At 46.4% G+C, this 13,309-nt stretch overlaps 1 protein-coding gene across 3 annotated transcripts in view; it reads left to right on the top strand.

Moving 5' to 3' along the window:
* The window catches only part of FAT2 (FAT atypical cadherin 2), a 78,280-nt gene that overhangs the window by 54,821 nt on the left and 10,150 nt on the right, over positions 1-13,309 (top strand). For all 3 annotated transcript variants that reach the window (XR_007127406.1, XM_047729603.1, XM_047729604.1), the window contains exons 15-20: positions 934-1,148; positions 2,111-2,248; positions 2,853-2,996; positions 5,402-5,599; positions 8,876-9,686; positions 12,971-13,116. Coding sequence is in view for 2 of the 3 variants with exons in the window: in XM_047729603.1 (XP_047585559.1) it covers positions 934-1,148; positions 2,111-2,248; positions 2,853-2,996; positions 5,402-5,599; positions 8,876-9,686; positions 12,971-13,116 (1,652 nt within the window). In the remaining variant the exon portion in view is untranslated. The remainder of the gene's footprint in view (positions 1-933; positions 1,149-2,110; positions 2,249-2,852; positions 2,997-5,401; positions 5,600-8,875; positions 9,687-12,970; positions 13,117-13,309) is intronic.

Here is a 13,309-nt window from a genome sequence, read left to right as displayed (position 1 = left end):
ATTAATTTTGGTTTTCCTGAGGTTAAGATTGACAATGAGCCTGACCCATTCATTACAGAGTTCTTCGTCAGCTGTCCTTCTAATGGTTTTAGCAACCTTACATGATCATTTCCTAGGTAAATTATTTCATTAGGGCCAGCAAAATGGCGATCTTCTGATTTTATCATTCCTCATTCATTTACTAACTAGAATTTTTTCATAAGGAGGCGTTTTCTACCATTAAATATTTGGTTATCCAGAAACAGTATGATAAATCCTTCTTCCTTTCCAAATTTCAGAGAAATAAATCTATGCTCTAGCAGTTCATTGAACAATTTTGGGTATTACAAAACTTTATAATCTAAGTTCTGTCATTTACTAGGCAGGTGAACTTGAGAGCATCAGTTGACTCACCTAGCAAATGGGAACCATAGTTGTTCCTACTCTACAGAATTATTATTGATATACGTGAGAAAGATTTAGCATTACAGATTGAAATGGGGTTTCAATGAAATAGAGATAAATGAGGGAAACACTGCTGTCGAGAATGACAATAACGAAAATGAGAGGAGATGGAGGGGGAGGGGTGGGGAAGGTAATGAGGAAACAAAACAAAGACAGTGAAGTAAGAGATGAAAGATGAGATGATGGGAGGAGATGAAGGACGAGATGATGGGAGGAGATGAAGGACGAGATGATGGATATGACAGAGGAGAAAGAGGCGATGATGGAGGAAATGATAGAGTAGATGATGGAAGAGAGGAAGGAGATGATGGAGGACTTGGTGGAGATGATGGAAATGGTGGAGGAGAAAATGGAAGAGATTGTGGAAGAGATAGAAGAGTTCTGTCTCCCAAACCTGTGCCTCTCCTTGGGTTTGGCCCAAGACCCCTCAGATCTCTGCCTTTGCAGTCCCAAACGCTTCATTGCTCCCATCATCTCTTGTTTCCTCAGGGATCCTGTATGTCAACAAGAGCCTGGATTTTGAGACAAGCTCCAAGTTCTTCCTATCCATAGAATGCAGCCGGAAAGGCTCTTCCTCCCTCAGTGACATGACCACAATCGTGGTCAACATCACTGATGTCAATGAACACCGACCCAGATTCTCCCAGGATCTGTACAGCACGAGGGTCTTAGAGAATGCCATCGTGGGTGACGTTGTGCTCACAGTAAGGACATGTAACTTTCCCCTTTAGGGGGGCATGGACTTGGGTGGATTCTCCCCACCCTGATGTCTATGAGGATGGATTAATTGATCAATTTATACACTTAAGATTTAACTCTGACTTGCAGCCACTTGGTCAAGCTGTTTCTCATGACAGAGGGTCTCAGGGCTATGTTTGATAAGGTCTAGATCAGGTACTGATAGATCGGGACATAGGAGAGACCCCAGAGAATCACCAGAGGCTTCAAGGTCTGGGAAGGGCCTGGAGTATTAGTGTGTGTATAGGGGGAGGGCACCAAATAACACCTCTTTGCATTTAAACATGTAAATGCTCCCCTACTACATAGAGTGAAACCAAACTCTGTATGCCCATATTCAAGATTCTCTATGACCCCTCTTTATTCTGCTTTCTGGTCTTATCTCCTTTCACTCTCTGACATGCATCCTATGCTCCAACCACACAAGATGTATCTTTCCCTAAACAGCCTCTGTACTTTTACACATTCTGGGCTTATGCCTGGAATGGCTCCATTCCCAGAAGCCCTCTTTATCCTTCTGAGACTCATGAATGCTTTTCTAATCTCCCCAGATAGAATTTATCCCTGTGTTCTCTGTGCTGTCATAAAGCTGATCATACTTTGCCCCAAATTAGAATTACCCATAAAATTAGACATTAAACTTCCTGTGGGTATATTCACTTTGGCACATCCCTCACTTCCGAGCTCAAGACCTAGCACCCCGTCAGTGTGAGTGAAGGAGTAAATGAATGAACCATGGCATGCTGAAATCTATACTAGGATATAAAATGAAGAGATTCCTTTGGTAGGGATGACTGTAGTCCAGGGACTGCCAGCCCAGTAGTAGTCATTGGCGTAGGGACATATCTGCCCCCTTACACTCCCAGGGGCAATTTTCCTTTCTGGTCCCTCTTGCCCTACATTCACAACTACCCTCCCACTGCTGCAGATGTCAGCAACTGATGAAGATGGACCTGCAAATAGTGCCATCACCTACAGCCTGGTAGGAGGGAACCAGCTCGGACACTTTGCTGTCCACCCCAAGAAGGGGGAGCTACAGGTGGCCAAGGCCCTGGATTGGGAACAGGTGAGTCATGTGGGAGGGGCCCAATGTGAGCTTATGTGAGGAGAGAAATGGCCCCAGTGCAGGTTCAGATGATGAACTGTGGTCAACACACCTTGCTGATTTCTTCAGACTTGTCTTCAGTGCCTCACACTTGTTTTCTCTGTGTGGTCTCTATGGCCTGTGAGGCCAGAGGCAGGAGAGAGACTAAGTGACCCTTAACCTTCACTGGAGGAGCCCAGGCTAGCTTCTTAGTGTTGACCAGGAATCATTAGATCATTATAATAAATTATCATTTGTTGAGCACCTGCTCTGTTCCAGGAACTTTGCTAAGTGCTTTATTACATTATGCCATTTGGTTCTTAAAATAATCCTAGGGGGTGGGTTCTGATATCCTCACAGATGTTTAGTCACCTTCCCAAGTTTTCACAGCTGGTAAGTGGTGGAACTGGAAATCAGACTTATTTCTTCTTGACTCCAAAACCTGGACACTAAAATAGCATGGGTGGCTAATGGAGGCGGGCATAGGGGAGTGTCTCCATCTTATTTTTCTGAAAACATTAGTGATGAGTCATGGGGCAGAACTGAGAGGTCTTGTTGCTAACTCTTCACTGGCATCTTGCTATAGATTTCTAGCTATTCCCTGAGGCTCCGAGCCACAGACAGCGGGCGGCCCCCACTGCATGAAGACATAGACATTGCTATCCAAGTGGTTGATGTCAATGATAACCCACCAAGATTCTTCCAGCTCAACTACAGCACCTCTGTCCAGGTATGCTTGAGCTTCCAAAGACATCCTGAAGACTTCCTCCTTCATTTCTCTCCTAGTGGAGGGTGCTCACTACTAGTATCAGTCTACCCAAACAGTTGCTGTTACCTTGCCACTAATATCCCTAAGGGCAACACAGCCTGCTAAAGGGAACTATGAATTACAGAATTAAAAATAATCAGACACTGTGCTAGGCACTTCCATCCATTACCTCATTTGGGACCCACACAGCTACATGAAGCAGGTAGTACAATAGTCCCCCCCCCCCCCTTATCTGTGGTTTTGCTTTCTGTGGTTTCAGTCAGGCTAATCCCCAGTCAACAACAGTCCAGAATTTTGATCCCCCTCTGAGGTATCATCAGAAGGTCAATAGTAGCCTAATGTACATCACATATTCTTTTTGCCTCTGTCATTTATCTCATTTTATCTCATCACATAGGCATCTTACCATCCTCACATTATCACAAGAAGAATAGGGGAGTACAGTTACTTTGAGAGAGGGAGACCACATTCACGTCACTTTTATTATAGTATATTGTTATAATTTACTATTTTATCATTAGTTATTACTGTTGATCTCTTACTGTGCCTAATTGATAAATTAAACTTTATCATTGAGATGTATTTATAGAAAAAGCAGTATAAATGATGTGATACTATCCATGGTTTCAGGCATCCACTGGGGGTCTTAGAACATATCCCTGTGGATAAGGGGGCCTACTCTGCCCACATCATAGAAAATGGAAATGCAGAAATGTACCATAGCTAGAATGTGGCAAACTTGGGATTTAAACCCAGGTGATTTTCCAAATCCCCAAGCTATTTCCACCATACAAATTGTTTACAAATGGGATCTGGAGAGGGCCTAGGGATTCAATGGGAATTGTGACCATAAGAGGTGAGGGAGGTGAGGAAGAGGATAGGAAGGTAGAATTTGGGTCCTGCTATGTATTAGCTACAGTCACTCCACTTATACTTTTTGTATATTATAAGTATTAGGGTGCATTGACTGCCAATAACAGAATATCTGACTAAAATGTCACTAATAATAAGGGCTTATTATTTCACATAACAAAAGATGTGATGGTGGGAGTTTCTATTCCAGAACTGGTTATCTCAGCAGAAAATGGAATCATAGCTTTGGGCTAGCGTCTTTGAAATTCCCTCACCTTCTTTCTCCTGGTTACAAAGTGGCTGCGCGGCTCCAGCATCACATCCTTGTCTACCATCTTCGAAGGCAAACAGAAAAGGACTCCCCTCTCCTCAGGATCTGTTTTTATCAAAGAAGAAAGCTTCTCAGAACCCTCACCTGGTTGACTTCTCCAGTGACCAGAATCAGATTACATGATCACAATCAAACCAAAAACTGGCACAGGGAATTAGATTTTATAACTGACTTAGACCAATCATAGTTCATCTCTCTCCATTTTTTTTTTTTTTTTGAGAGGGAGTGGGAGAGAGCATGAGTAGGGGTGGGCAGAGGTAGAGAGAGAATCTTAAGCAAACTCCAGGCCCAGTGAACTGAGTCTTAGGCAGGGCTCAATCTCACAACCCTGAGATCATGACCTGAACTGAAATCAAGAGTCAGACACTTAATCAACTTCAGCCTCTCAGGTGCCCCAGTCCCTCTCTTTTTAATAAGGGCATGGAGCACTGGGTGTGGTACATGAACAATGAATTTTGGAACACTGAAAAAAAAATTAAATAAAATTTTTAAGAAAAGAAAGAAAAAGAATAAGGGCATATCTTTTCTGAGTATATTGCCATCCTACACCTGAACAAAAGTTGGGTTTATAAGAAAGGAAGGAAGGAATGTTTGTTGGGTAGGCATCCATTAGTTTCTGTCTATAAGGTTCTGTTTGTAGATAGGATTTTGTTGCAAAAAAGGGCAGTTAACAACGAATGTGTTATAGATACTAAATTCCCATGTTATAGAACAGAGACTTTTCTTAATTGAATGCTTACTCATTTTAAAATTTTCTCATTCAATTGAGTGTTCCATTGGTCCTCTAAGCAGGAAATCATTTATAGGTGTTTTGTTGACCCTATGAATCACAAAACTTGTGCGTGGATCCCCATGCACTAATTTATATACATGACTCCTCAGCTATGTGACCTTGAGCAAGTCACCTTCTATAGGATAAAGGGACTCTAAGGACCCTTCCTGCCTTAATGGGTTTTGTTTCTAAGATCCAGCACTGCCCTCAGGAAGCTCCTATCCAGATTGGTGAAGTGAACAACTAATTCACAGGTTGGCAGAATGAACGAGTGATAGCTTGAGGTCCAGACATATCCTGAGAATAGCCAGAGTGCTGACGACTCATCCCAGATGAGGGCATCCAGAAAGATGCGAAACGAAAGACTGGAACTCATTTTGCTCTTTGATTTTCTGGCACTCTCTATCTTAGGAGAACTCACCCCTTGGAAGCAAAGTCCTACAGCTGATCCTAAGTGACCCAGACTCCCCAGAGAATGGTCCCCCCTACTCATTCCAAATCACCAAGGGGAATGATGGCTCTGCCTTCCGAGTGACCCCTGATGGATGGCTGGTGACCACTATGGGCCTGAGCAGGAGAGTCCAGGAATGGTATCAGCTTCAGATCAAGGTGAGAGCTGTGTTGGGCCACTGGTGGTGACTATGGGGATAGTAGTGTGCTGGCGAAAGCACTGCTAGTGCTTCTATTATTCAGGGGAAATGTATAGAGCTCTTACTAGGTGCTGGGCACTAGGCTAAGTGCTTCACATGCATTATTGCATTAAATCCTCACAACAGGCTTTAGGGTGGGTACAGTTACCACCCCTGCTTTACAGATGTGGTAACTGAGGCACAGGGAGGTTGAGTGACTGGCTTAAAGTAATACTACCAATAAGTGGCAGAGGTGGGTTGCTTCAGACCAAATACTCTGACCCTGGAGCCTAAGCTCTGAATTCCCGCACAGCTTCCAGACAGAACAACTCTCACCCTGGCTCTAACTCCTTCAGTTTGGTCAGGACAGCTCTCTGAACCTCACAGGAACTGCTGTGGGGTCCAAACTGGAGAAGATATATACGTGTTTAGGGTGTTATGGTGGTGCTGCAAAGGGTAGAGTAAGAATAGCCAAAGGGAAGTGTCAAGATGGTAGTTAACCATTTTTCTTCATTTCATTCCCTCAAAATCCCTTCCTAAATCTCAAGTCCTAGTGGACCCTAGTGTACCCTGTTCACAGAAAAGTTCTGTGAACTTTTCTGGGTTCAGGATGATATATCCATCCATTCACCCAGCTGGCCAGTCAGTGATTTGCTAAGCCTTTCAACAAATATTGAACACCCATCCTGTGCCAGGCCCTACGCTCACTGTCCCTTGTGTTACAGCAAGGGGAAAGGAGGGAAAGATCCCTGTCCCTGGGGGCTTTTGATTCTAGTCATGGAGATAAACAGTACATGAACGAAGAAAGAAAGTGCTTTATGAAAGGCACAGAGGAGACATATTCAGAGTGTGGTTGCCCTCATGAGGAAAGGACATTTGAGCTGGGACCAGAGAGGAGCCAGTCGTGTTGAAAATGGGCAGGAGAATGTCGCAGGCTGGAACAAGATAAGCCAGCTCTTGAGTTGGGAAGGAGCTTGAAGTGACCTGAGATGGGGCCAATTTGGTCAGCATAGTGATCTTACTGGGAATAAAGCTGAAGAGATGGGTTGGGTAGATCATGGAGTCCTCTTGGCTTGGGTGACCATACTACTTGAGGTCCAAACTGTGATGCACTTGAGAGGGAAAGAAGCCCTAAAAGTAGTTAATTGGTGATCACTGAGCCACGACAGAGTCAATCAGTGAAAATCAAGACCAATCTGGGCAAACCAGGATGTACAGCCATCCTAATTATAAGCCTTGGTAATACTTTTAGCATTACTTCCAATTCCAGCTGGAGAGAGTGGTGAGGAAACCTTGAGCTGATAACAAAGATGCAAGAAGTGGACAGACTAGGGACAAGCTCTTCATGGAAATAAACAGGAGTCAGTGATAGACTGGATATGGGGAGAGAGAGAAGAATCAGGGGTGACTCCCAGGTTTGGAACCTGGGAGTGAAGTGAAGACTGGGCCGTGGGGCCATTGCTAAGGCCAGAAATATGGTGCAGTAGGGGAAGGACAGGTTTATGAGTAAAATGAGGACTCTGTTTTGCACATGTCACCTTTTAGGTGCCCATGAGACACTGACGTGGAGGTGTCCAGTAGGTAGTTGGGAATGGGAGTCTGCAGCTCAGAGGACAGGTGTGGGCTAATGTAGAGAGTTTTCAAAGCTAAGGGCATGGACATAAATTGCCTTCCAAGCAATGACCTCTGTCTCCTGACCCAGACAATCACAGTAATTATCTGCCTCACCTTCTCTTGCACTTTTCTTGTACTTCCGCTTTCATTCATTAGGAGGCACTAGAGGCCAGCAAAGAAACAGACTACGGACACAGGTTCAGATTCTACTCTGGCCTTACCTGCTCTATGACCTTGGGCGAGTTACTTGACCTCTAAGCCTCAGTAATAGTTTTTGTAAATGGAAGACTTCCTGGTGTCTATCTCATAAGAAAGGTTAGGGTTAGTTAGGTTAAGGTTGATACGCTATCTCAGATCACGCATCAGAAGCATTAGAAGTGACCAGCATACAGTCTGCGCTCAGTTGATGCCAGCTGTATGTTATGCTTAGCAGCAGTATTAATTACTGTTGTTGCTATTCATATCCCACCGGTGTTACACACAAATCCCAGCACTGGGTGTAATTCCATAACTTGTTCACCCACTCAAAGCACTAGAATACACATGAACAAGATATTATTGTAGAGAAAGTTGTGGAGACTCCTGGCGACAGCTGTGAAAGAGATAAAGTCACTGAATGAAACTTCGTCCTTGCTAATCAGGACAGAAAGTTGAAAGGATGCTTGACAAAATATGAAAGGAAAAGGCATTTTCAATTTACATTATTTTCCTTGCGCAACTGTGGTCATAGCATGGCCTTGTTAGAACCTTCAGTGGCTTTCCATGGCTCTGACATAAAACCCGACCCTGTGCTCCTCAGCCCATCAGTGACGGGGCGGCCTCCCTTGCACCCCTGCCTGGTCCTCAGCCCTGCCCACTTGCTCCAGCAGCCAGGGCCCTTCTGCCCTATCGAGCTCACTGCATTCTTTCTACTCTGGGGCTTGACACTTGCTGTTCCCTTTGTCACCTCCTCTCCTCACCTCTTCTCATCCCTTAGGACTCAGTTCAAGTGTCACATTCTCCTCAAGTGTTATGACTTCCCTGCCACCCGATCTGAGTACAGAAGCTCTCACTCTTCAGATCTCTGTCCCATGCTCCATTTTCCTCCTTTACAGCACTTTATCCATGTCTGACATTGTCTTGTTTATTTTTAGTAACGTATTGATGGTCTCTTTTCTCCTGATCACAGTAGAGGGCCTGGCCTGTAGAAAGCAATCAGTACGTATTTGTTGGCTGAGCTGAGAAAGAAACACCCACTCTAGTCACTAGTAAAGGGGGATCTCAAACAGAAACTCCTTAGGCTGATGGGGGCCACAAAGGATGCATACTGGAGTCAAGAAGAGACATTTGATGACTCACTTAAGGATAGAGACATAATGAGAGATGTTGGAGAGGGAGAAAACGTGAGTGCAAGTGGCTGGAGAGATTTAGGAAGAGGCTCAGAGAGCTGTCAGATGAGGAAATGGAGTTGAGTTTGACTGTGTGGTATGGGATATAACTCCCTCCACAATACCTTCAGTGCTTTGGAGTTATTGTTCTCTTTCTCGACTGTGATGATGTGGTGAGCCTGCCCTCAGGTAGAGAGACGTGGCTGCCCCAGGAGGCCACAGACAGCTGTGGTAATGCAGTCCTGTGGTAATGGCCATGATTGTTTTGTCCACAGGTGTCAGACAGTGGCATCCCTCCCCTCTCGTCTTCAACGTCTGTCAGTGTTCATGTCACGGAGCAGAGCCACTACCCACCCTCTGCCCTCCCACTGGAGATCTTCATCACCATTGGGGAGGAGGAATTCCAGGGTGGCATGGTGGGTAAAATCCATGCCACAGACCGAGACCCACAGGACACGCTGACCTACAGCCTGGCAGGAGAGGACAACGTGGCCAGGCACTTCTCAGTGGGCGCACTCGATGGCAAGATTATCGCCGCCCAGGACCTGCCTCGTGGCCGCTATGCATTCAACGTCACAGTCAGTGATGGGACCTTCGCTGCCACTGCTGGGGTCCATGTCCATGTGTGGCACGTGGGGCGGGAGGCTCTGCAGCAGGCCATGTGGTTGGGCTTCCACCAGCTCACCCCAGAGGAACTGGTGAGCGACCACTGGAGGAACCTGCAGAGGTTCCTCAGCAACAAACTGGACATCAAACGAGCTAACATCCACCTGGCCAGCCTTCAGCCTGCAGAGACCACAGCTGGGGTGGACGTGCTCCTGGTCTTTGAGAGGCATTCTGGAACCTTCTACAAGCTCCAGGAGCTGGCATCCATCATCACTCGCTCAGCCAAGGAGATGGAGCACTTGGTGGGAATTCAGATGAGGTCAGCCATGCCTGTGGCGCCCTGCCAGGGCCCAAGCTGCCAGGGTCAAATGTGCCAGGAGACGGTGCACCTGGACCCCAGGGTGGGCCCCATGTACAGCACAGCCAGGCTCAGCATCCTGACCCCGCGGCACCGCCTGGAGAGGAGCTGCTCCTGCAACGGTAAGGAACAGGCTTCCCCAAGACAATCAGCACTGCAGGGCTTAGCCAGACTCACTGTAGGGATGGAGATCCCAGGGGGGCCCCCGTGGGGTAGTTAGAGGGGTGTTTTAGCAGGGCTAGGCCATAGGCCACCAGGGATGGGTAGTGGCCTCACAGAATCTAGTCATGGAATAGCACCCTATTCCTGGCCACTTTTTGGAGTTTTGAAACTAACAGTAAGGATACAAAAAGCTGTTAGTAGGATGGCTGAAAGCACAGACACTGGCATCAGACGCCTGGGTTTAAATCCCAGCTCTGCCGCTTGTGAGCCAAGTGACCTTGGGAAAATTACCTAGCCTCTCCGTGTCTTTGAGCTGTTATAGGGGTTAAATGAGTCTTAAATATCAAGAGCTTGCTTAGAAAAGTGCCTGATATAGAAAGTAGTCACTAACATGAGTTACTAATAGTATTACTATTACTACTACCGCCTGGTGGTTATAACCTCAAGACAGCTCAGATTTTAACTCCAGCTCCCTCTCTTACTAGCTGTGTAACTTGGAGTGGGTTACTAAGTTCTCAGAGCTGTAGATTCTCATCTATAAAATAATGAAAATATTATCATCTGCTTTCTAGAGTTGGTTTGGGAAGTAAATTACTCAATAGATACAAAAGCACTTAACTTTTGTCTGGTCCGTAAACACAATGTCCATGATGGCTGTCATTCACATGGTAGCAGTTGTTGCTAGATGGACTCTGCCATGTGCCGGATGCTGTATATGTTACCGAAACTGATTGTCACCAACATCCTACGAAGCAGGGGCATTAGTTCCAACTACCGTTGAAACTGAGGGATGGGGATTATATTAGTTCACCTGAAATTTCATGGCCTCCTGTGAGGGGCTGGTGGTCTAAATACCTGTGTGTCCCACTCTAAAGGCTGAGCTCTACACTAAGATCTACAGGAAGTCAGTTTCTTCCTGTGGACTCACCCCAGCACCCCTGGCATCAAGAATCCATGCCCTTGACCAGCTCAGGAGCATCGGCAAAAGTCTCCAGTTCACCATCGCCCCTTGCCTGGCCTGGTCTACCCTTTATGGGTCCCCCGTTTGCATTAGGGAAATTCTTTCTCTAAAGATTGGTGGACTTTCTCCAGGTCCCACGGTATTTAGGCTGGGTGAGCTACTCTTGGCTGTGTGTGTGTTTATGGGGCAGGGTGGGGGGTGGGGGAGCGCTTCCTTTCTGTGTCTCTTGCTCCAGAGTTGCCTGCAAGGAAAGCCATGATGGTCGAAGGTTCTCTCTTGGTCACCCGGCACCAGACAGCAGAGGTTCTAAAAATTCATGCTTGTGCAACATCACCTGGGGAGTGTGGTTTTATTTTTTTATTTTTTAAAAAGATTTTACAGACAGAGATCACAAGTAGGCAGAGGCAGGCAGAGAGAGGGGGAAGCAGGCTCCCCACTGAGGAGAGAGACCGATGCGGGGCTCGATCCCACATCGAGCCTAAGGTAGAGGCTTAACCCACTGAGCCACCCAGGTGCCCCTGGGGAGTGTGGTTTTAAGAGACCCACTCCTAGGGGTCACGTCCAGGTGTATTATTTAGAAGGTCTTGGGTGAGGCCTAGAATTGACATTTTCTATGAAGTTTTTATTTTAATTCCAATATAGTTAGCATAAAGTGTTGTATAAGTTTCAGGTGTACAATACAGCAATTCAGCAATTCTGTACATTGTTCAGAGCTCATCACAATAAGTGTGCTCAATCCCCTTCACCCATTTCACCCATCCCCCATCCACTCCCCTCTGGTACACCATTAGTTTGCTCTCTGTAGTTAAGTCTGTTTCTTGGTTTCTCTCTCCATCTCTCTCTCCTTGGAATTGGCATTAGCACCTCAGGCAATTTGGAAGCAGGTAGTCCAAGGGCTGCCCTTTGAGAAGTACCAGAGGTTGGCTTGCTGATCGTTGGAATCACTCGGAGGGGTGATTTGTTGTTTTTAGAAACATTTTGGTGAAATGAAATGCGGCATACAGAAAGGTCTATGTGCCACGGTTTTTACGAACCAAATACAACCGTGTAACTGGAACTTACAGCCAGGATCATTACATGCCCAGCTTCCCAGGAGCCCCTCTTAGTCTCTCTTCTAGTCAATACACCCATCATGGGGAGATTTTTAAAATGCAGCTTCTCATGTGCCTCAGGAACTAGTGAGTCTTACTCTCTGAGGATAGAGCCTGGCATTCTGTATTTTAAAGTTCTCTCCAGCTGATCTTCAGCAAGGTCTGGGAATTCCTAGATGATCTAGATCATCTTCAGCCTCCCATCCAGTAACGACCTACAACAGAATTGCCTGCAGCAGAGAGTTTTAGATGATGGACAGCCTCCGGATCTTGAAATCCCATGTGCCTCAGGCTTCCTGGTTCTTCTTTCTCCTCTTGGCTTTTGTTCCCTCTCTTCAACAGTCTAGGGTATCTGGGGCCCTAAGCAGCTCCTCCCCTTGCCTGATGACTGATAAGCTTATTCACACTGAGGTTTTAGGGATTTAACTACTGGACTCCCTTCTGGGGAGGATAGTGCTTAATATACATATAACACAGAATTCTCCAAGGCGGCCGGCAGAATGCTATTTCCTAGGGCTTGGAAGAGGTGGTCCCCATAAGAGGGTCCCATGGTCAAATGAGCTGGAGAAAGTCAAGTTGAAGTGGAGCCTCCTGACTCTGCAACTATGTGCTAGCAGTTGCTATGGGGGGATGCACACACAGGACTTCACAGAATTCTGCATCCCCTTCCTCGGTCGCAGTGGCTCTCGACCTCTCAGCAGCGATGTGTCTGGTTATGAGCTGCTCAAACAGTTACAGTCCTAATGACAAAGGGGAGATCTTGAGGCAAAGCACCTTCATGGTATTCCTGAAATCACACATATATGCAAAATCCTCTCCAATTCTGCCTCCTTCTCCCCGCCCAGGGATGTCAGAAATAACACAGAAACTATGTAGGATAGAAATTTTGATTTCCACACATTTCATTGGTAGCATTTATGGCTTGATTCTTGCTTTCTCGGTGGTTTGAGCTCATAGTTCCTGAGACCCAAGGCAAGGGTCTCTGGGGACAAAAGAAGGTGTGCAGGGGAATGGCCTCTGTCTGGCTGCAGGATCCTGGACAGGTAACTCCCCCCGACCCTGACTCACCAAGAAGCCTCACTTCTATAAGATGTGAACAATGTCACCCAAGGGTTGAATGAGACAGAGTCAGTTCAAGGACTCTGTGGGGGACCTCGTCATGTGGAGCTGACATCTCTGCTTGCTTCTCCAGGTACTGCCACAAGATTCAGCGGACAAAGCTTTGGGCGGTACAGTCTTCCGGAGGCACAGAACTGGCACATCCGTTTCCGCCTGAAAACACTCCAGTCGCAGGCTGTTCTCCTGTTCAGCAATGAGACAGTGTATGTCTCCCTGAAGGTAAGGTACTGCCAGCTTGAGAGATTTCATGTGGGCGTGCCAGGAGAGGGAGGTGGGGACAGCTTGAGGAATAGCTACGAAGCCCAATTGTTGGCAGAGAAAACCCTGCGTGGTTTTCAGGGATGCTGGTCTGACTATTAGTTTAAGGCACAAGACTTTGCAGTTGTGATGCCCAAGCCTCCCACCTGGAGAT

This window comes from Lutra lutra, chromosome 5 (genome assembly GCF_902655055.1).
Source record: "Lutra lutra chromosome 5, mLutLut1.2, whole genome shotgun sequence".
Classification (NCBI taxonomy): domain Eukaryota; kingdom Metazoa; phylum Chordata; class Mammalia; order Carnivora; family Mustelidae; genus Lutra; species Lutra lutra.
The sequence above is the reverse complement of the archived record's forward strand: the minus strand, read 5'-3'. Positions and strand labels throughout refer to the sequence as shown.